We start from the raw sequence: 24,885 nt of genomic DNA, 5'->3' as shown, positions 1-24,885 counted from the left end.
TTTGTCAATTTACCAAAACATGAAACGGTCCCTTTAATTTATCAGGTCCTTGACAGCGTGAAAAAATTAAGTAAGGTGGTGTTTTTACTAAGCTTAAGTTTCAACGATTTTATGACCTCGCATGAACGAAATTTGGTATACTGTGACTTGAAGACATCAAACTGTGTTAGATGTGGGAGATACGTTTATATATACATAGTTGGGGATTTTCTGTTAAATGGGCATTGAGTTTATGGTTTCCGGTTGGCTGACCTTTGGATTTCAATACAAGTTGTTTTTAATTTATTTTTCAATCTCCTTTAACGATAAAACGAGAACGGTGGCGTTAATAATTTTGTGAAAATATCGAGGAGTTAAAAATAACCGAATACCACAGTGGAGTTAATGTGTTAGTTGTGCACATGTGTGAAAAAATATACTGCATAGATCATTAGAGGTTATTTAATTTACATCACGTAAATCTGTTCTTTAATTATAATTATAAAAAGAAATGCGTTATAATTAAAAAAATATGTTTGAACGTTACGATAAGTAAATTGGAGCAGCGCGAAAAATGTTATTTTATGAACAGTATTTTCTTAAAGAAAACGCATTTACATAAGGCTTGGTACAAATGCAAATTTAAATATCAAAAGAGCATTAAAACAACACTTTATGGCGATTAACTAGTTCTACGGCGATACCAAAGCGAACAATATAACATGTTGGGAAGTATTCAATCGGTAAAACATGTATGAATGTTTTCGATGGATTAAGTTGCAAGGTTGAAGTAGTGGTGATAAAGGGTTAGCTTTAACAACATCGACAGTTACGCTACTCCGACTCGACCGTCTTTGGATAATTGAAAGTGTTTCTTCGTTGTGGAGACTTTATCAAGGTAGATCTTGTATTTTCGGCCGGCTCAAACGCGACCGCAACCCGTCAATTAACTTCTGGATTTCTGGTGTCTAAGTGCACACTCGAAAATAATGTTTTCGACTAGTGGGCGTTTTAATTGAAAATCGCCGATCCTGTGGATCGAAATTATGAAGTGAACAGGTAAAACAGCAACGGCAGCCTAGCTGTGCATGACTAGGAACTTGTATTACTGTCTGTGATATATATAGCTTCATACAGAGCCCTTACAAAATGGACACGAGACTGATGACTTACGAGTATAGCCAAGTGCGGAAACTTCACCCCTCGAGTAACTCCGAGTGGAAACTTCATCCCTCGAGTAACTCCGAATGGGTAGAGATACAGCTTAACACGTTCAAGAACTGGGTCAATGAGAACCTTAAAGGCACCGGGCTGTCGGTGTTCGACCTGCGAACCGACTTTGGGGACGGCGTCCTCCTTGTGACGTTGGTGGAATCGCTGCAGCGCCGGAAGTTACCCGGATGTGTTCGCACGCCGCTTCATAACCACGAGAAGCTGCATAACATCACCCTGGCTCTGGACGCTATTGCCAATGATGACGTCACACTAATTAATATAGGTAAGACGTGATCACGTCACACTAATTAATATACGTCAGGCGTGGGTCATGTTTAAAGAAGCGTTTGTCGCAACAACATATTCGAAAACCGTGCAGTCAAAAGTCGTCCCAATTCTATAAGCATCTCCTTTCCAAAATTTAGAAAGCGCATGGGTTATTAAGTCTTTATTCAACGAATACTGATATCTTAGCAGTTGCTTGTTTCTAAATAAAGAACCAAACAAAACACTTGCAATGGGTAATTTGGAATTTTGATGACTTTTATAAACGAGAAATCGGACAATGTTATGTTTTCCGTTCACGGTGTTAGCAGGTGATAGGTTGTGCGATACGCTTATATATGACTATGAGTATGACAAGAATTTGACACTGAAATCTATATCTATAAAAACTATTCAACTGCGTGAAATTGGCCATTAATTAAACGTACTTTGACAGTGGTAAGTTAGTCCACTAAAACCAATCTATAGTATGAAATGCTTTTTTACAACAACAAAGATTATCAAAAAATGTTGACACAAATCATTTAAATGACTTTATTTACCATACCTGCTAAATGCTAAAAGGCTATTAATGTTTTATCAAACAATGAACGTGAAACTTCTGATCCCACCAACATCAAGTTCAATATCGATTTTGGTTATCATCAATAGCATTTGGGTTTCTTAACAGCAAAACAGTTCAACAAATGAAATAAAATACATAACACAATGTACTGCTGATTTAAAGTTAACGCTATTATAACTCATCATGTCTTGATTATAATTTAAAGTCGTTAATATGTCTGTATATAGCACGACTTTAGCAATGTCGTCTAACATGTTTTAATACAAATATGCAAATCATTCCGAAAACCAGTTTCTGGGCGCATTCGTGCATCAGATTTTCACGGTCCAGATATCGAAATAAAAAAGAAAGAAGAGAATATTTAAAGGTAAATGCAAAGAAGCGTTTGAACATTACCATGGTAGGGGGGGGGGGGGGGGGGGGGGGTGGGGGGTAGAACGGGTGGGAGTGAATGTATTTCCTGTACAGGCATAATAGTAGATCAAGATGAACAGTTGTTTATTTTGCATTTCTCAAGACATTCACTGAGATGTATGAATTTTTGTAACCCATTTATGCCTAGCGTCTAGAAAAAAGGCCTTGGCAAACAGCATTGCGCTGTTTGCTTAAAGGAATTTCTGTAAAAAAATATTCTAAATATAGAAATGAATATACTAGACATCCCTAATTTTGGAAATAAATTGATCCAATTTAGAAGGATGGGAGAGTCCACTAGGCATAAATGGGTTAAAAGGTAAATGAAACATTATCGTGGTAGGAGGGTAGAACGGGTGGGAGTGATAACCTGTACAGACATAAAAGCAGATCCAGATGAATAGTTGTTTGTTTTGCATTTCTCAAGACATTTACTGAGATGTATGAATTTTCGTTTTTAATTAATAAAAACGAACAATTTAAAACGCGTTAGAATTACCATATCTAAAGCAGTTTTCGAGTCATAACGCCTTAATTTATACGTATCAGTGGCAACATTTTCTTATTTATACCACGGCGATATCGTTACGTATACGGCGTGAGAGTGCTCACGCAGTGCATTAAGCCCGTGCTTAAAGCGAGAAATGCAAGATTGATTGATTAAAGGGACATTCATCGCACGTTATTTATGAAAGCAAAATAGTTAATCATTGCGTCAATAAATCATGTTAAATATTGTTAATGAGAAAACTCTGCGTGTGAACGTCTACACATGGCGTATTCTGGTGGTCAAAAAGGAGTTGTTTGTCGAAATAAGTCCTAAGCTTCGGATTCGGTCCATATATACATAGGGACTGAATTGGCTGGTCACTATCTTGTCGCAGGGCCCTACGTGGGTCAAAAATTTGTTTTTTACTACAAAGCAGCTACATGCCATTATATGAGTCGTGTTCTGAGAAAACTGGGCATAATGCATGTGCGTTAAGTGTCATCCCAGATTAGCCTGTGCAGTCCGCACAGGCTTATCAGGGACGACACTTTCCGCTGTTATGGTATTTTTAGTTTTAATGAAGTCCCTCCTTACCGAAAATCAAGTTTAGGCTGAACGTGTCGTCCCTGAATAGCCTGTGTGGACTGCACAGGCTAATCTGGGACGACACTTTACGCACATGCAAGTATGCCCAGTTTTCTCAGAACACGACTCATATGATCCTTGAAAAATGTTTGACTTCATTCCAAAAACATGTTAATTTTCGTCACAGTGTTTATTGAATAACGATTTTAAATAACAGTCTTTTAGAAAATGAGCTTTGATTCAGTTTCAAAAAGGTTTTCGTTTGCAACAAGAAAACTATATATCGGACAAACCACCCTTTTTGACGCAAAGCTCATTTCAAAAGTATTATTATGGAAGTATTTATCAAACCTCTTGGGGACATAAAAAATGTCAACACACGCTTTCATGAGGGTTTTATATATAAAGTGCGAGTGTTATAAAGATACATTCGAATTCAATAAACGCATATCAAAAAGAGTTCAAATGTACTTTTTGTGTCCAAAACTAACAAATCAAAAACATAAAACACACATAAAGATACATATAATTTTCATCATTTAGTTTTTTTTTCTTTTGAAAAAAAAATCACCACAATAATTGGCAATTAACGCTTGTTTGGCCGAATTGGGTATACTTATAAATATAGACATTAAATTGTTAATGTCAGTGATTTTTTTAAATAATGGAATACAGTATAGGTTTTATGGAAAATAACAATTCGAAAGATCATTGACCTTGTATTAATTCGTGATGAGTATGATTGCATTTTATGCTCATATTTTTCGTTACAGTGTACTAGTATCATAATTTTAAAATTCACGAGTTACTTGTTTCCTGTACAATTTTATGTATTTTTGTGGATACACCGTTCGTGCTTCATACACTGGCGTGCACTTTTATAAATTCTTTATAGGCCGCTTTAAACAACATGATATTTTTGCTGTGTTTTATACACGGTTGAAATTAATACAAATTAAATATTTTGTTTTCGTTGATCGCAGCCTTGTCAAGTTTCTATCGGAGCATATTTTATACGATACAAATTGCTTACCAAACCGTGTAACAGCCACTTAAATGTTCAAGGTTGATATACTTTTTAAGTATAAAACTATTGATTTGTTTGCTAGCATGTTTAAGATAGGACCTATATCTTACGTGTTGTTGTTGTTTGTTACGATTTTGCTTGTTGAAAAGAGAGATGCAAATAGACGCGATGTACTGCAATAAAATACAAATCGCTCGACTACGAACAAGCCTTTGATACAATACAGTACGATCACACACTTTCAGTATTGGCTTTGTGTTGGTGAGTGTTTATGATAATACATTATTTAAATGCACGAAACCTGTGTTTTCTTATCGGAAATCAATTAAATAATATAATAATATTAACAATCACAACATTGACTCCAGTTCGAAGTATAATATAATTTATATTAGGCTTTTATGTCATGCTTATAATCATGTATTTAGAAAAAAAGCTAAATAGTTATTTGAGGTATCTGTCTTATTCTTTGAACACTGTGTGTGAAACCAGACACAGCTACAGAACGGACCACGAAGAGGGCATATATAATCTAAAGCGTTTCACGAACAATTTATTACTCAAATGGTAACAATTTATATGAATGCGTTTATGGTAAACGTATGACCACAACTCGATATAACCCGCGTCATGCAAAAATAGGTTTTTATGTCATATGCGGCTAACGTAGCTCCAGGCTAGCCTGCTTCAGGAGCTACACTGTCCGCCAATGAGACCATGAAATATCGCATAAGTTTATACCGGACATTGTAGCTCATGATCATGACTTCGCGAAAATGCAAGCTGGTCTAGAGCTACTACGCTGGTCGCCGATGGCATAAGACCCATTTTCGCATGACGCGTCTCGTGTGTTTACAGCTTTTTCATGGAATGATATCTAAAACCGTCTTTTACACATATCTTGTCAAGTATAAACATGGTAAATAATATATCGTCATATGACTCAAAACGCATATGTCCGATCAATGCTTTTATTGTTTGCAAGACATTTCCGTCTTTTCATAAAAGATGTCGAATCTTGAAATACACAGTTTGTTATTGAGTTTATTGACATGCGCTTGTGCCGCATATATCTATTTTATAATTCCATTTGAAACGACTGATTGATAGACATGCGATTGATCAAGCCTTTTAATACAGTGTAACAGTACATACGTGGCATTAACTGCTTACATGTCTACACTTTTTGGCATACATATGTACTATGACCGATAATTATACCTTACATAATAAAAAATATAAATAAAGTGTACTTCCAATGTAAACAGAGTTATTCACAGTTTGGTAAAATGGCGATTTTCAAAATAATTATCATAGATTTAAAAAATAATGTACTTTTTAAAAGCAGTATTACACTCCTGACAAAAAGGATACACATATTGGTGTATTAGTTGATGAATATCATTCGAAATAGGTAAAATAATGAAGCGTTTGTAACGCTTTTTCTGGATAATGCATTAAGTACTGAGATAACGTAATGTTTCACATATAGTGTCACATATAGTGTGTAAAGCCTGCGTTGCGCGGTGCTAGCGCGTTGGCTTTTGCTTCCAGAGTTCCCGGGCGATTCACAGAGAAGGGATTGTTTTCTTCTTATATTATTTTCTTAGGACAATTAAAACATTTTAGAGTTATTAATTTACATATTTATTATAGATATGTAAGTGAACATATTTAATGACATAATTGAAAAAATACGAAAATATTTTAACAAGTATCATTATTAAAAACATACGAAAAGTTTTTAACAAGTATTTACATATTTGAAGACGGCACAGTGTCCTAGGCTTCATTCTTTTCCTTCAGTCTCATCTTAAACCGTGGTGTTTAACAAGTAATCACGTAAGAAAAATATTTTAAAACGGGTACTTAACAATTAAATGTCCATCTGTTCGAAAGATAAGCTTATTTTCTTTACGTCCTGAAACTACCCTGGGGGCGATGAACGGTAAAGAATGTAATGGACGAATTGTTATTACATGTAGTACTTTGACATACATGTAGAACCAAATCAGAATTTAATTGCGATCTTTCCGATCAGACGATTTTGCGTTGGTTTTGTTGTTTCAATAATTGTTATTATAGGTAGCTATAACAAAAGTGTTTTTTTAAAGCAGTTTTGCTAACAATTTTAAGTTGGTGTTTTTTTTACATCTGCTTAAAAATAAAAGAACCTCCATTTTCGTGCAGGGGTTTTGGTTTTGGTGTCTGTTCCTTTTTCGATCTTAATATTGTAACTTCGAAGCTTTACAGATGTTTAAAAAATTGAAACGATTTGAAGAAATAAGTATTAAACGACTGGTCAATGGTACTGTTCTTCAAGTTTTAAAAGTTTTAAATGAGCTACGCCAAAACGAACAAAGCAAACTACACTAAATTATGATAGTCAAGTACGGTATTAAAGTATTAAAGTATCAGCGGTCAATGATTATTAGGAGGATCCCATAAATACCAGTATAGTTGGGGGGATATGGGTTGATCTTAATCCGGCATTAAAATGTAATACATTATAAATGTCAACGCATTGACTGGAGTTACGACCTCGCTGAATAGTTGCAATAATATTGACACGATCTTAGACACTTCTTATCTTGCTTGTTTATATTGTTCATGTAGTAGTTATTTCAAATTGTCGATTATTATTCCTTTCTATGTCATAAATCACTGTTGTAGTAAACTCTGCTACGAAATACGAACATCGAGACAATATGAATAAAACTTCAGAGACGAAATTAAACACGCACAGGTTACTCCTGACCGGAACACATTTTTTAAGCTGGACGGACGGATGTACTAAATTATGAAAGATGCGATTATTTGATGACCAAAGTTTTAGTCTCAATCCGTGTAATACCAAGTGAGACTTCACAACTTATTTGATAAATTAAAAAAAGCGATAGAAACCGGCTCTCAGATATTTAGATAAGCGTTTGATAAACAGATGGCGATTTGTCAATTATACCAGTCGATAATTATAATTGTTATGCTATTTTACATTGTGCAATCGGAAAGTGCGTGACTAGAGTAACTGCAAATATCTTATGCATGATAACGCTCATTGTTTTACATTAAATCGTTTCTAAATATGAGTATATATTTGTAGGCCCGTATGCCCAATTCTGACACCAAATCATGTATCCACGCCTGGAAACATGTTACATGCTGTAAAGTACGCTTAGCCCTTAAAGAATGCAAAGGTTGGAATACCTCTTCTGAGCGTGTGAAAATTAAATAAAGTATTCGTTATACATGACACAGGGACGTAGCTTAGAGTTTATATGAAACAACATTTCTCTCTCCGCGTCTGCCAATGGATGTCATTTTAAGTAATCGTATGTTTTTGAGACAGTTGCAGTTTCTGGGTTGAATTTTCTTTTAAACAAAGTTTATTAAACTTAACTGCCTGTGCCTATCTAAATTGGGTCCACAGTTATTTAGACTTCGGCCTAAGAATTTAGATTATGAAAACACCGTCATTCTTGTTTGTTAATCAATAACATTCAGTTAAGCATTAATTCTCATTATATTAAAATGTGTAAATTCCAGTGGTGCAATTTTGGTTCTCTGTCTATTTGCAAACACAGGAACACAGTCATGTGTGCATGGATCTGAAGTATTATTTTTCAATTGAAAATCTATGAATGCGTTCGTCAACATTGGAAACAAAGCGCACAGTCTGCTTAACTATGCCCCTAAATATACAAGCCTACATTAAAAAGCACCGCTTGTTTTAAACCGTTTTTCAAACGGTATAATCGGTCGTAACTATTTTAGCAAAACTGCCAACAAAGCACAGCTCCTTGCATCTGTTAAAGTCCGTTAATGGCAATTGTCATCATAAAACTCCATTCCATTCGCCCGAGATACGGTTTTGACCAAACATTGAATGGACACACCAGTCAAGAAACTGAATTTGTAACTCCCTTTCAATGCCTTCTTCCCACTAAGCTGATAGATATAAAGTGTATCATGCGTGGTTTATAACTATCGACCTAAGAGATATACACCTTCTTTATACTTACTTTATGTTTGACTCACTCAATTTCGTTTGGGCAATTAACTTCACGCCCAACACCCAGCGAGTCGCTCAACACCCAGCGAGTGGGTTTGTGGGTGTAAAATATGTGACCAAATATTTAAAAAAAAATTGAATTTACGTCTTACCCAGGTCAAATAATGACATGTTTGTGATATTGTGTATTAAGGTTCATTGCACACAAACAGAACGAAACAAAGTTGCTTTTTGTCAAACAAAAGTGATTTGTTCAAAATAAATTTTTTTAATTTGTTATTTATCTGTTTACATGTGCTTTTGTTATGTCCGTGATCAGAGAAAGAAGCTTCATTTTAGCGTTGTTAAGAATTACATGAAATAGTTTAATTAGTTGTCAAAGAAACGTAAATATGTGTTCATGCTTTGTTAAAAAAATCTGTATTTATTCGTGTTTTGGTGTATAATCTCCTCAGTACTTGTTTATTAGTCAGTCCACAAAATCATCAACACATGTCTATTCGTTCTCTGATTTACAAACTGCAACATAGTTTGTCCGAGGGATAACCTAAAATGTATCCACGATTTGGGCATGTTTTACAAACTACACTAGTCTGTTTCATTTCATGACCAGTGTAAGAAAGTTACCAGTTTTTGCTGCAGTATTTTGAAAACTGACCGTGAAATAACCGATGTCAACGGCCGGTGGCCGCTCAATTCTTTTAAACTTGTTAATGTCTTTTAACTTCACCGTAAACACTTCGTCGCTAACTTGGCTACCGCGGTAATCATCGAAATTTAGTAAGGTAAAATAAAAATGTGAAAACTTGCCTTCTCGTATTGCCAAAATCATGGTTCGTACACATGGTATACAGACTACAACAAGATCAGTGCGATTCAGAAACATATCTTCCGTTAATATTATATACTAATTAATTGCAGTTACTATACCAATTAATTGCAGTTACCTACATGTATTTATGTTTTATAATAGCGGGCGAATCGCCATATTATGCATATAATTATGCATGCACTACGATAAAGAGCATCAACGCACTAAGAGATTCAATATAACGAGACTTGTTTTGACAAACTTAATTCGTTATAAAAGTTATTTAGTTCTTTCTTTTTTCGCTGTTGATGTTAATAATTTAGTCGAATTTAAACATCAAAGATATGCAAAAGGTGTATCTCATATCTCAACCATCGCTCTGTTTTCGTCACCTCGAATATCAAACTCATTTTTGTTGTAAATGATAGAGCTATTATCAAAACCAGTCATATTTCTACTCGAACGTCTGATGAATTTTAAGTCGCAGTATTAACTCACGGGATACACGGGCAGTTTCGCATGCCTCTTCCTTTAACGGGTCAAATTCACAAATCTATAACAAGATTCAAGACGCTCGACTAACTAAAATTATGTCAGCAATTGTCATATTGCGCTAGTTATATGCGATTGAAAATATATTTTAGGGATATATGACAATATTGTTTAACCTATGGACAATGTCTCACTATACATGACCATGTCTTTTTAAGAAATGACCATGTCTTTTTAAGAAAGGAAACACGAGATTCGCTGTGGGACAAGAATCATATTCTCTGTCCGGCCTTTTAAAGCCCATTAACAAAGTTGATGTCGCTGCCCCAGGCGGAAAATAACTAAAATTCCCAACACCGTGTGATCAGTGCATCAATCGGGGGTGATAAGCAGAGGTTGCCGTGACAATAAATGTTTACAAATTACTTCGTTAAGTATGGGTTTCTTTTTCGGTTGATGTGTGAAGCCAAGCGAAAATTTATGTAACATCATATGGTCTGTTTTAAGAAGTGGGCGTACTTAATTGTGCAGAAGAGAATGTGTTAAGCGACTATAAGTGTTCGTATCGTATTGTCTGTGCAAGCTAGGTTCTTGGCAGGTTTAACCGATATTCCCCCAAAAATGAAATGAAAACATAACTTTTGTTGTAAATAGAGAATATAAATTCAGGACATTTTGCATTGCAACACGTGTATGTGTATAGACAAAAATTCCTTAAAAAACAGGGGTTTTGAATGCGGTGTTATACTAACTGTGATCCCAATAAAATTCATCTTAAGTTGACCCGCCTTATAACAATTAGTTTAGTGTTTACCACCAAAGGAATTCACACCGAACTTCATAGTCTAGTATTGAATCTGAATGTATCACTTAATTCAAAGGTCAAAAGCACTGTGATAACAAAATCTAAGGCGGAATTTGAAATTTTGTCCAGCGCCTTGGTCACTGTCCCGAACTTAAGCGGGATCGGAGATTATCGGTAGCTAAGCAAGCGGTCCGGTTAGATCATTAGAACAGGAATATAACAGGAAGCCCCGGGTTCGAGTCCCGGACTAAATACACATTGTGCGCTACAGAGCGATTCTTACAAATATAAGGAAACTGTAATCATCATTTCGCTCCTTAACGAAAATAAAATAATAATATTTGCGTTCACGTGTTTAACATATTTTTGATTCCAATAATGTTTAATCTCGATAACATACATGATCTTATGATTTGTATCTAACTTGCTTTCATAAGAGTCGATGTTTAATCAAACAAATTGGATTTTGTTTAATGCTACAGTTTTTATTTTAAACATCGTATATTATTATGTACAAAAATCTGAGTGTTTTGTGACCTATATGATCAGTAAATAAATTACCTCCCTTGATTTTAAATTCACCATTGACAATGTAAGGGCTGTTGTCTCTTTTTTCAGAATATCAATGTGTTGAAACAGTCTCGTGAAAGCAGAATTCGATTTACGATTTAAAACTCAACATAATATTACACATAAACACCATGTAGCGTTTGGGACTGAATATGAGTTCGTTGACACAAGTTTTTCTATAAAGTTTAAAGGAAGTGCTTGTGCAATATCAATCATAAACTTGACTTTTTAACTCAAAATCAAATGATGAACATCGTCTTAAATTAATACTTTTCTCCAAGGAATAGTGGCGGTGATTATTTAGGGCTCATTTCTGGCCAAAGCTTGGCCCCTGTCCACTTCTCAAATGGTCTATATTCAGAGCGTATTTCTTTAGCAAGGGCCTATATAGGCCCCTACTACTACGAGAAAGGCCCCTTCCCCTAAGCGGATGAAGCAATTTTCCCCAAATGTCAAGCTTATTTTTCAGTTTTTTAATATTTTTTCCTCTAAAATGGAAGGCCAGGCCCTTTATCCAAATCGAGGAAAAAAGCCCTGATAGTCCTCTTTAATAACTTTAAAATTCCCGTTTCTTTGTAAGCTCTTTTTAAAAAAAGACTGCATTTTGTTAAACATGGGTACAAAATTAGAGGTATCTTTTTATATGTTCCCAGCTATTTAATCAAACCAAGTTTGATAAAAAACAATGTATTATTTGAAGCCAAATATTTGATTAATATATGAATAAGTAAAATTTAAACATAAAATCATGCTTATCAACAAAAGTTTATTTCCCCTGTCATCTTCAAATTCCTAATCTGAGGGGTCTTGCAACCTATCTACCAAAATTGGAAAAAATCGCACTGAATGATGCTGGTTGAAACCTGACTCCAATGAAAATGGTTTTGGGATTTTGAGTCAATGCACATACATGGTCATTCATTCTGCAATTATAAAATAATATAAAGTATTATACTATATGCATTGTAAATGTTACAGAAAGTGTTTTTAGGTTCTTATCTTTTTGTGTAAATTAATGTGTATTATATTCACATAATGATATATGTAGTGAGTGATAACAAATTAGTTTTGTTCATTACGATATTCTTTAATATTTATAAATTAGTTTCTGTCATTATTTGTCTAGTGTAAATTATCTTGGAAAAAAAGCAATATTCATGTTTGATTTCACTCATGTAATTTGTTTTCACCCATGTACAGTGTAACAAAATGTTTTAAAGCAACTTCTGACTGTTATATACAACTATAAGGTTACTTGTTTCCATATTCGACAAGACATTAAGTTTCGGGGAAAAAAGTTAATTTCTTAAATTAAAGCCATGATTAATTGATACAATTTGTACTGCACATGAAAAAGCAAGAAAAACTGTTTCTCTCTAAGACGCAAAATGGTAAGTTTTCCGTTATTGGTGACTCGATTGTATATTATTAATTCCTGATCATTTTTAGATAGCAGTGAGATAACCGCAGGCAACACAAAACTGATCCTGGGGTTGCTATGGCAGCTAGTGCTTCGTTACCAGATTGGGCTCACCAACTTCCAGCACAAGTCCTGGCTGTTGGCCTGGGTACAGGCAGTTATTCCTGACTGCCATGTGACCAACCTCACCACAGACTGGAACTCTGGCATCGCACTGCAGTAAGTGAGCTATGGAGCCTGGATCTGGGAAAACTGGACTTTATGCAAGTGCTTAAAGTGTCATCTCGGATTATCCTGTGCAGTCCGCACAGGCAAATAAGGACGACACTTTTTGAATACACTGGATTTTCTTTTAGAAGAGACTTCCTTCAAATGAAGAATTCCATAAAAGCTAAAAGTTTTGTCCCTGATAAGCCTGTGCTGACTGCAATTGCTTTCTAGTTTTGAGCTCATCTATTTGAAAAAAAATTATGAGCTATTGTCATCACCTTGGCGTCGGCGTCCGGTTAAGTTTCGCGTTTAGGTCCACTTTTATCATAAAGTATCAATGCTATTGCATTCAAACTTGGTACACTTACTTACTGTCATATGGGGACTGGGCAGGCAAAGTTAGATAACTCTGGCGTGCATTTTGACAGAATTATGTGCCATTTTTATACTTAGAAAATTGGAAATTTTGGTAAAGTTTTGTGTTTAGGTCCATTTTATTCCTTAAGTATCAAAGCTTTTGCTTTCATACTTGCAACACTTACTAACTATCATAAGGGGACTGTGCAGGCAAAGTTATGTAACTCTGACTGGCATTTTGACAGAATTATGTGCCCTTTTTATACTAAGAAAATTGAAAATTTTGGTTAAGTTTTGTGTTTAGGTCCATTTTAATCCTTAAGTATCAAAGCTATTGCTTTCATACTTGCAACATTTACTAACTACCATATGGGGACTGTGCAGGCAGCAACACTTACTAACTATTATATGGGGACTCTGCAGGCAATGTTATTTAACTCTGACTGGCATTTTGACAGAATTATGTGCCCTTTTTATACTTAGAAAAATTGAAAATTTGGTTTAGTTTTGTGTTTAGGTCCACTTTATTCCTAAAGTATCAAAGCTTTTGCTTTCATACTTTCAACACTTGCTAACTATCATAAGGGGACTGTGCAGGCAAAGTTATGTAATTCTGACTGGCATTTTGACAGAATTATGTGCCCTTTTTATACTAAGAAAATTGAAAATTTTGGTTAAGTTTTGTGTTTAGGTCCATTTTATTCCTTAAGTATCAAAGCTATTGCTTTCATACTTGCAACATTGACTAACTATCATATGGGGACTGTGCAGGCAGCAACACTTACTAACTATCATATGGGGACTGTGCAAACAATGTAATGTAACTCTGACTGGCATTTTGACAGAATTATGTGCCCTTTTTATACTTAGAAAATTGAAAATTTGGTTTAGTTTTGTGTTTAGGTCCACTTTATTCCTAAAGTATCAAAGCTATTGCTTTCATACTTTCAACACTTACTAACTATCATAAGGGGACTGTGCAGGCAAAGTTATGTAACTCTGACTGGCATTTTGACGGAATTATGGGCCCTTTATACTTAGAAAATTGAAAATTTGGTTAAGTTTTGTGTTTGGTCCACTTTACCCCTAAAGTATCATAGATATTGCTTTCATACTTGGAACACTCGCAAACTATCATAAGGGGACAGTAAAGGACAAGTTGCATAACTCTGGTTTTCATTTATACGGAATTATGGCCCTTTTTTGACTTAGTAACTTTGAATATGTGGTTAAATTTTGTGTTTAGATCCACTTTACTTCTAAAGTATCAAGGCTATTGCTTTTAAACTTCAAATACTTTCATGCTATCATGAGGGTACTGTACCTGGCAAGTTGAATTTCACCTAGACCTTTGAATGACCTTGACTCTCAAGCTCAAATTATTAAATTTTGCTAAAATTGCCATAACTTCTTTATTTATGATTAGATTTGATTGATACTTTGACAAAACAACTCTTACCTGACATACCACAATAAACTCCACCCAAACCATCCCCCAAGCCCCCCCCCCACCCCGAATCCCCCCCCCAAAAAAGTTTTTTTTTCTTCTTAAAGATCATCTAATAAATGACCACCACACCCTAACACTATACCCCCCCCCCCAAACCCCCCCCATTTTTTTTAAAACATGGTTAAAAAACACAAATATTTTTTTGTATTATTTTATTTTTGAAATACTGTCCAACCAGCCCACCCAAGAACCCCCCCCCCCAAAAAAAAAAAAATGCATTTTTGGAAGAAAATGTAATAAATGACCACACCCCCACACTATACACCCCCCTCCACTTCAACCCTCCTTCCTTTGTGATTGAAATTGAGATAGGTCCCTTCACCTTTAAAAAGAAAAATAGATGAGCGGTCTGCACCCGCAAGGTGGTGCTCTTGTTATGATTAGGCTTTGTGTACTCTTAAGTTTTCAGACACTCTTAAATTTTGGACACCCCAGTTTTAAGCCAAAAAAATAATTTTTAAGTGACTTTAAATTTTCTTACTGACGGGTTTTTCCCAATAATTAATACATGTAGCTCTACATTTTTTATCAGTTTATTATTCAATCCAGTATTTTATCAGAATTCTTCCATGTTGTACTTATCTGGTGACTCTGCAATAATGTGTTTTTACAACAGGATTAAGGTCATATAACATGGCAGATGAATGCCTTAAGGACCATTTTATTTGTGTTGTTGTGTAAATAGCTATGTATACCACTTACAGACAATGGTTTAGCCCAATAGCTTCAAGTGAAACAAATATAAAAGTACTGTATACATAACATCATTGTATTATAAAGGCGCTTGCAATTACTGTTTAAACAAAAGACGCTATACAGATGGCATACCATATCTGATCATCAATTCAATATATATTGTTCTAAATTATCACCTTTATTTTAAGCTCGACTATTATATATGAAATATATATAGTGGAGCTATCCTACTCACCCCGGCGTCGGCGTGAGCGTGAGTGTGAGCGTGCAAATGTTAAAGTTTGCGTAACACCTCAAATATTTCCTATGTCCCTTGACATATTGCTTAAATATTTTGCATACTTCTTGACAAACATGACCCCATCCTATAAACAAGAGCAGACAACTGTATCAAGCATTTTGTAAGAATTATGGCCCTTTTTCACTTAGAATATGCATATTATTGATAAATCTATGTTAAATTTTGCGTTACACCTCAAATATTTTCAATGTCCCTTGACATATTGCTTAAATATTTTGCATACTTCTTTACCAACATGACCCCAACCTATAAACAAGAGCAGACAACTTTATCAAGCATTTTGTAAGAATACCGGTAATGGCCCTTTTTATGTCCCCCACTATAGTAGTGGGGGACATATTGTTTTTGCCCTGTCTGTTGGTCTGTTGGTCCGTTGGTCTGTTGGTCTGTTGGTCTGTTTGCGCCAACTTTAACATTTTGCAATAACTTTTGCTATATTGAAGATAGCAACTTCATATTTGGCATGCATGTGAATCTCATAAAGCTGCACATTTTGAGTGGTGAAAGGTCAAGGTCATCATTCAAGGTCAGAGGTCAAATATATGTGGCCAAAATCACTCATTTTATGAATACTTTTGCAATATTGAAGATAGCAACTTGATATTTGGCATGCATGTGCATCTCATGGAGCTGCACATTTTGAGTGCTGATAAGTCAAGGTCAAGGTCATCCTTCAAGGTCAGAGGTCAAATATATGTGGCCCAAATCGCTTATTTCATGAATACTTTTGCAATATTGAAGATAGCAACTTGATATTTCGCATGCATGTGTATCTCATAAAGCTGCACATTTTGAGTGGTGAAAGGTCAAGGTAAAGGTCATCCTTCACAAGGTCAAGGTCATCCTTCAAGGTCAAACATCATATAGTGGGACATTGTGTTTCACAAACACATCTTGTTTCACTTAGAATATGCATATTATTGATAAATCTATGTTAAAGTTTGCGTACCACCTCAAATATTTCCAATGACCCTCGACATATTGCTTTCATATTTTGCAAACTTCTTTACCAACATGACCTCAATCTATAAACAAGAGCAGACAATTGTATCAAGCATTTTGTAGTAATTATGGCCCTTTTTTGTCTTAGTAACTGAATATTTTGTTAAATTTTGTGTTTAGATCCACTTGACTTTAAAAGTATCAAAGCTATTGCTTTCAAACTTCAAATATTTTCTTACTACCATGAGGGTACTGTACCTGGCAAGTTAATTTGACCTTGACCTTTGAATGACCTTGACTGTCAATGTCAAAAGAATAAATTTTAGTTAAATTGCCAAAACTTCTTTATTTATGATCAGATTTTATTAATACTTTGACAAAACAACACTTACCTGAATACCACAATTGATTCCACCCAAACAATGCCCCATGCCCTAACCCAGAATCCCTGCCCCCCCCCCCCAAAAAATAAATTAAAATAATAAAAAAACATTTTTTTTTCCCCTATTTTTATTTTTGATAGATCATCTAATAAATGACCCCACCCCACATTATACCCCCCTTTCCTCTCAACCCCCCCACCCAACCCAAAAGAATATTATTTCTTTGAAACATGGTTAAAAAAAAAACAATCAAATATTTATTTACTTTATTTTTGAAGGACCGTCCAAACTTCCCACCCAAGCTATTGCTATCAAACTTGAAATAAAATCTTATTAGTTTGTTTTATGTCTTTACAAATATTCAATAAATTGTGGAAAATATACCTGAACTATTACCTTCACCTTATTGAATAATTTGAACAATTTCCCCATGATGGCTTATGTTATACTGTCAAGCACTCGAATAGTCGAGCGCGCTGTCCTCTGACAGCTCTTGTTTGTCTCAAAATTTACGGACATCGTTTTTTTATGTTTCTTAATCTAAATTTTAGGACACAATTTGTATGCCCCCTTCAAAGAATTAGGACTATTTTGTTTTGCTGGATAGTAGATGACCCCTATTGATATTAGGGTATTTAGGTCCAAGGTCATTGCCACAATAAGTGTGAAAATTGTTTCTGATCAATAACTCGTAAAAGAATTGACCGATTGGCTTGATATGTCACAAGTTCATTGGCCTTGGAAAAAGATGACCCCAATTGAAATTGGGGTAACAAGTTCAAAGGTCAAGGTCACTGTGGTATTAAGTGTTAGATTGGTTTCCGTTGGATATGTCATTAAATGATTGAGTGGTTGAACTCATACTTTGCAGATGCATTGACCTTGAACTGTAGATAATCCCTATTATAATTTAGGTCAATGATCAAAGTCACTGTGACATTGAATGTGAAACTCATGTCCGATTGATAACTCGTGAGCGGATCGACTGATGGACCTGATTTAGGATTCTAACCACTGACTGCCGTCTGAGTTTATCTCAATTTCAGTCTTTTCAATAATTTTCTACTCAATGATCAACAGAAAGAGAAAGAAAGAAAATCGATTATTGCTGACTTTCAACAACGACTTATAGATTTTATTCGATCATCGTGAAATCACTAGTTATAATATTTTCATATTCTCAACCCATGTACTATAACAACAATTTAACAAAAGTGCATAATTCTGTGTCAACTAAAAACTTATTTAAGTGGCTAAGGCACACTTATTTGATAAGATTCACTCTTATGGTGAATTTTGTTGCAAAAAATCCTTCAGAAAAGCCCTGTTAGGGGGTGTGTGTATGTAGGCATCTGTAAACCAACTGCGGAGCTTTTGTTTAAATTATTTTTAAATATTTGAAAACTTAAGAGTAATTACAGTATATCAGGATTTTTTATTATGACGCAGTATTTATAACAAATAGGAATAGGGGAAATTCGAAATCTAATCAGGGCTTTTTTGGCTAATTTAATAGCAACTATTCAGTTTTATTCCAAATAACAAATGGTATCTTTTTTCCTGAATCCATTCCTAAAATTGCCATTTGATAGTTTGACATTCTGATGAAAGAGCTGTTAAGTGTAGAACTAAAGGGCTTTGAGGATGTAATGTCTATTTTACTGATATGTTTATGGATAGAATATTCTTGTGTGTTTTTAAAGTTTTATCAGTAATTATTCAAATATAATAAATTAAACAATAATCGATTTTCCCATGATCTTAAAGTAAATTGATGCTAAAATTCATAATTTGATGGATATATGTAATTTTCACAACCAAATGGGGATAAAAAGCCCTGCTACTAGTTAAAAAGTATAAACTAATATTACAGTTGACTTAATGGAAATAGCATATGATTACAAAGGCTACCAGAATGCACCTGCTTTTTTGTGTAAAATAATATAAATTATGTGTGAACTTCTAGATGAACTGTCTTCTTTGACTTTTACCATGAGAAGAATGATGGCTGTGAATTACAAAACATGTATGGATACAGTAATAATGCTGGAGGTCTTGAAACATTGGAACTTATGGTTGGAAAATAAACCATTTATTTCATTTTGATGATTACTTTATTGTGAAACTGTTTAGCAAGTTTGCTTGATACAATAATACTGATTATTCTCATTTCAGTTCCCTACAAAGTGTTCTTTATGGATTCATACTGATAATTTTCTTTTCAGTGCTCTGCTAGATTTCTGCAAAGGGGGTCTCAGTCCAGGCTGGAAGAATCTTAATCCACTGGACCGGTAAACAGTTGGTCATTAACTTCTTTTTAACCCTCTCCCCCTCAGAATCAAAGTGAAAATGGCTATGTGCAAACAGCACAAAACCAGAACAGCCTGCTAGTAACTCGTAGCCTGTTCAGGTTTTATGCTGTTTGCTGCTCATCAGTATCAGTATCTAACGGTTAGAAATGAAGCCTTTTAAACTTGACTTTAGTAAGAAAGATCTTAAATTAAATCTAACTTTCTAAGGGACTACAAATGCATCAAAATACGTATCTAAGTGGTAAAGGGTTAAATTATCATAAGGTCATGTACTAACATTGTGTACCGTAATTTAGATGGGTAGCTTTTCATGTTAGGTAAGTAACATTCAAATACGACACAGATGTTAACAAGACGACTTTATATATATATAGGATCTGGCATGAGTTGTTATATCATACCATATTTTATTAAACGAGTTCAGGAATTTTGTTAGTAAGCGAGCCTGTGGCAAGCTTACTAACGCATTTCCTGGACGAGTTTAATAAAGTATGGTAAGATTTGATAACGAGTGTCAGATCTTTTTTTATCACATGCTTTTAAATGAGCAAACATAATAATAAATCCTGAATGTTGTTTGCATTCAGTGACGTCATTTGACGTTGCAACGTCATTTCAGCAAAATAACAAAATACGATTGGTCAATAAACAAAAACTAAGCCAATGAAAACGCTTAAAAAGTATATTTCACATGTATAAGATAAAAATATATGTAATGGTTATATTACATGGGAAACAGGGTATGGCATGTGATAAAATACAGAATAGAATTTTTTTTCTTGTAATTACGTGAATAATGGAGAATGATGGGTACTTGGTAAGAAAAATTCATTACAAAGCTTGTTACACTCACTCCCAATATCAATGTACCGACCCTGTATTACACCTTAGGAGGGTTAGTAAATTATAATATGAGGTCAGTAAGAAACCATGTAACTGATACTACCTGTACATTTGAGTGGGACATAACAGCTCATCAAGACACCAAGTAATGTTTTTTCCCATTAAAAGGACTAAAGAGTGTGTCCATAAAATCAATCAAGCTAAAATAGGTTAAAACAAAATGAATACTTTCTGAAGTAGAGAACAAACTTATGAAGGACGAATTCCAGCCCTTTAATAATGTGTCAAATATGTCAATGCAACAAATTACTCCATTAAAAAAAAAACACCGAATGAGCAATTGTTTACTTACCATTATGCAATCTTAATATTGTAAAAAAAATTTGAATGCATCATTCAACATGCAGTGTTAAACATACCAACTCTTATGCAAGTGTATACATGCAGCCCAATTAATGCACGCCCTATGAATATTGCCTCAATTTGCGCAGACCACAAATCAAGGGTTCAGTGCAAAAAGTAATGTATCTCATTTACATTTCTTCATCAGCTACAATAATTTCACACTCAACTTGCAAAATATCTCACAGGACTGGTTTAAGATGCCAATATGATATATCTGAATGAAAATCATTGCACTTGAAATCAGTGACGCATGAAAGTTGCTCACTTATAACACCATAAACATTCATTCATGTAAATATTATGTAAATTGTTGGCCAAAGTTGAGTTACTTTATAACATAAATTCTAATATATCATTGTTAAGCATCACATTTTAGTAACAAGTTGCGTACAATTACTAGTAACATTAATATTTTATTGATGTTTTTAGTTATTTTGAATTAAAAAAAAAAATGAAATGCATTCACAAAATATTTAAAAGTATAAAGGCATTTAAAGTGTCAATGAGCCATGATTTTTTTTCACATAAGCATGTCATTTTATGTCATTACTTGAAGGATTTTAGCATTCAGACTATGGTCAATATATATTAGTATAAAATGATAAAATCAAGGATAGTACAAAGAAAGTAACAGTTTGTTCCAAGGATTTGACTTCATTGAATTATCTTTCATGCTAAAATCTTATACGCATTGCAAAGTTGGCTTTTCAAACTTTCATAATAAATATTGTCTTAAGTTTTTGCAGAAGGAATGTTAGAGATCCACATTTTAGCAATATCAATAAATTCATTCGTTTGTTTGTTCATTCCTTCCCTTGCTTTCTTAATACTTGCTGACCTCATGCCCACTCGCTTGCTAACACCCTTATGCATTCAGATGCACTACTATTTTCTCAATTTCAATTAATGTTTCTAACCTGTTTCCACTGTTTTATATGAACTAAATGTACACATCCCCTGGTGCTTCTCTTTGTATTGTAATCGCTTGCCAGATGACTTTGCCTAAATTAAGGATTGTCCAAATTATCATACAATGTTTTGTATGGAATAATTAAGTACTTACAATCGATGACTGTTATCAATATCTAGTAGAAAAGCCTCCTATTTTCTGGAACTGTGGCACCATTTAATTCATGGTTTAAGTTTTGTCAAACAATGGGATTTTTTATGGCAAAAAAAGTTGTTTTTCCAACTTATTTATCATGTTTTCTGTTGTATTATACGACCACCTTGAACCGCTGAAAAACTGAAAAAGACACCCATAGGTGCTTACATGATTTTATCCTGGAAATCTGTGACCAAAATTGAAAACAAACTCAATATTTGAACCATCAATATTTTATGAACATTTTTTAGTAATAAAAACCAAATACATTGACACATACATATACCTGTGCATATCAGTGCTGTTTTAAATCATATAAACAGATATTCATGTTTAGAAATGATGAACCTGTCAGTTCGGCTTCAGTTTCTTTATGAAATGTGCATTTGCAAGAAGCAATAAGATAGATAAGAATATAGTTGACACGGATATTTTTCAAGTTATAATAAAGTGATTAAAAAACCCTGAAGTACCTACCATCTATGATGAACATTTTTGTGAGTAGTTCATATCCCCGTATTGCAAAGATCCTCCTTTGAATCTGACAACTTACAGAACCAACAACTGCAGTGAAGCCATGAAGCTTGCCCGCAAACATTTCGGCATCCCCCTGGTGTTACGGCCAGAGCACCTTGCAAACAGTAACCTTGACGAACTGTCTGCTATCACCTACCTCTCATACTTCACCAAGGTTGGAGCACCCGGATACAATGCCACCTTGCAGCGAATACAGCCCCTAGTGAAGAACTATCCAGTGTTCAATTTTACTGTAAGTGTGTTTTGCCCCTAGTGAAGAACTATCCAGTGTTCAATTTTACGGTAAGTGTGTTTTGCCGCTAGTGAAGAACTATCTAGTGTTCAATTTTACTGTAAGTGTGTTTTGCCCCTAGTGAAGAACTATCCAGTGTTCAGTTTTACTGTAAGTGTGTTTTGCCCCTAGTGAAGAACTATCCAGTGTTCAATTTTACGGTAAGTATGTTTTGCCCCTAGTGAAGAATTATCCAGTGTTCAATTTTACTGTAAGTGTGATTTTGCCCCTAGTGAAGAACTATCCAGTGTTCAGTTTTACTGTAAGTGTGATTTGCCCCTAGTGAAGAACTATTCAGTGTTCAATTTTACTGTGTGTTTTGCCCCTAGTAGAGAACTATCCAGTGTTCTTTACTGTATTTTTTTTCTGCTCTATGTTTTCATTTTGCATTCATTTGTTCAGTTTTATGGTACAGAACTGTAGTTAAGAAATATATCAATTTCTATTTCACTGTATATGTTTTCTGATCTATGTTTCATTTTATATTCAGTTTTTCTTAAGTTACAAACCATGAATTATTCAATTGAATGATACTGATCTATAATCAAGAATTATCTTATGTTCAAATTTATGGTGAATGTTCCATAGTCTGAAATTATATTCGTAGTAAATATGTGAAAGATGTGAAAATTATGATATATTTAAATGAGATGTTTATGTTGTGTATATTTCCCGTCTGCAGACTGACTGGAGGGATGGGCGGGTGCTGTGTGAGCTGGTGCAGACGTTCGGAGGGTTGGTCCCCTCGTGGCCTGAACTCTCGGGAACCAACGAAACACGACTTAGAGAAGGTAAAGCTTTGTTGTGTCTTTTTCATTGTTTTTGTGTGAAAAATGAGTAACTGTTCATTAAGCAAAAGGAATACGTTTCCCAAAATGTTTGGCAGATTGTTTTTAATGGAAAATTGTGTTGACTAAGTGTATGAATCACATTAATCATATGTTTGCATTTATGTAGATATATAAATAAACACTTACTGATTACAATTTAAAGAAAATCACTATTTGCATTAATTATTTTGTTAAAATTAATTCTTTTTTCACAATTACAAATTTTTTGCCATTTGGCTGTTTTTTTTCACAATTTCAAACTTTAACTAGCATGTTATCCCAACAATATTACTCTTGGTTTTTGTACTGCATTCACACTGCATTCTAACCCCTTCTTATTTCATTGACCTAGAACGATGATGTTTAGACTTTCAATGACATTGACATTTTGACGAAACATAAAGTAGTTTACCCAACAAGGTCACTCTGTTAAAATGCTTGTGAAAAAGTGTTATGATTTTAAGTCATAATTGATTATGATTAATTGATGCAGGTACATTAGCCATTTTGGATACATTAAGGTTTTGCAATATGTTTACAAATCAAATGAAACTCTTTTCCCATATTTTCTTATAATGGTTATCCCTTATTAAAACTATATGCTTAAATCAAATGGGGCATTGAACCCTTGACATAAATTTTAAGCTGTAATTATCACAGTGCTATTAAGAAAAAACTTTTAAATACACTGCATTGTACTCGTAATTTAAATGCTTGTTTTGTTTAAATGAAGATCATTCTTTCCACAAATCATACATCACATCAAATGACTGACTGGAGAGAAAATTGGATTTGACTGATGGTTTGCAAATTATACACTGTGCTTGGTGAGGCGTTGAACAATTGTTTTAATCAGTTTCCAGTGTTTAAAGTGGTGAGACTCGAAACATTAATGCGTGTCTTTTTTAATTAAACAGCTTTTACTGTAACATTTGGGCCGTGGGCAGTGAGGTAATGATGGGATATAAAACTGCAGCAAAAATAAATGGCTTTTCTTTTTGTTTTGGAGGATTTTACTGTTCATACTTCGAATGTGAAAGCCTGAAAGTTTTCGGATTTTTAGTTAAATGGTGTTGTTTGAGTGGATATATTTAAAGACCAAAATATGAAAAAGATGAAATGTATTGGATTGATATTTTGTGTTTATTAGATAATCATGTGTTACATTAGGGTTTAAGCCTTTACAAGATTCCCAATAAAATTTCCAAAATATGTTAATGTCTCAATTTCAGTGTGTTATATAACTCAATCAGTTTTAATTATTATGTAGGAAAATAAGGATTGTGACAAGATACAAAACAGTTTTATCTGTATTACTTAGCAGTTTTTCTTTTTTCTTTTTCTAAAACTTGTTTTGATACCAGACATTTCAAACATATGTAATAAACTTCACAAATTCTATACAGTTCTATAATAACTTCTATACAAGTATAACATGAGTAAGATATAAATATAAGAGTTGCAAACTTTATCATGCAAATGACAACAAAGTATAGATTTGAAATGCATTTGA

The 24,885-nt window shown here is 34.1% G+C and overlaps 1 protein-coding gene across 2 annotated transcripts in view; it reads left to right on the top strand.

Moving 5' to 3' along the window:
- The first annotated feature begins 565 nt into the window (after positions 1-565).
- The window catches only part of LOC127882247 (filamin-A-like), a 98,756-nt gene continuing 74,436 nt past the window's right edge, over positions 566-24,885 (top strand). Inside the window, exons 1-5 of one of the 2 annotated variants that reach the window (XM_052430785.1) lie at positions 566-1,477; positions 12,700-12,889; positions 19,295-19,360; positions 22,290-22,503; positions 23,225-23,333. In XM_052430785.1, the coding sequence (XP_052286745.1) occupies positions 1,129-1,477; positions 12,700-12,889; positions 19,295-19,360; positions 22,290-22,503; positions 23,225-23,333 (928 nt within the window). In that variant the 5' untranslated portion in view covers positions 566-1,128. The remainder of the gene's footprint in view (positions 1,478-12,699; positions 12,890-19,294; positions 19,361-22,289; positions 22,504-23,224; positions 23,334-24,885) is intronic. The other variant, XM_052430786.1, reaches the window with a different exon arrangement.

This window comes from Dreissena polymorpha, chromosome 5 (genome assembly GCF_020536995.1).
Source record: "Dreissena polymorpha isolate Duluth1 chromosome 5, UMN_Dpol_1.0, whole genome shotgun sequence".
NCBI classification, from domain to species: Eukaryota; Metazoa; Mollusca; class Bivalvia; order Myida; family Dreissenidae; genus Dreissena; species Dreissena polymorpha.
Note: the sequence above shows the minus strand (reverse complement) of the source record. Positions and strands in the feature narration are given on the sequence as shown.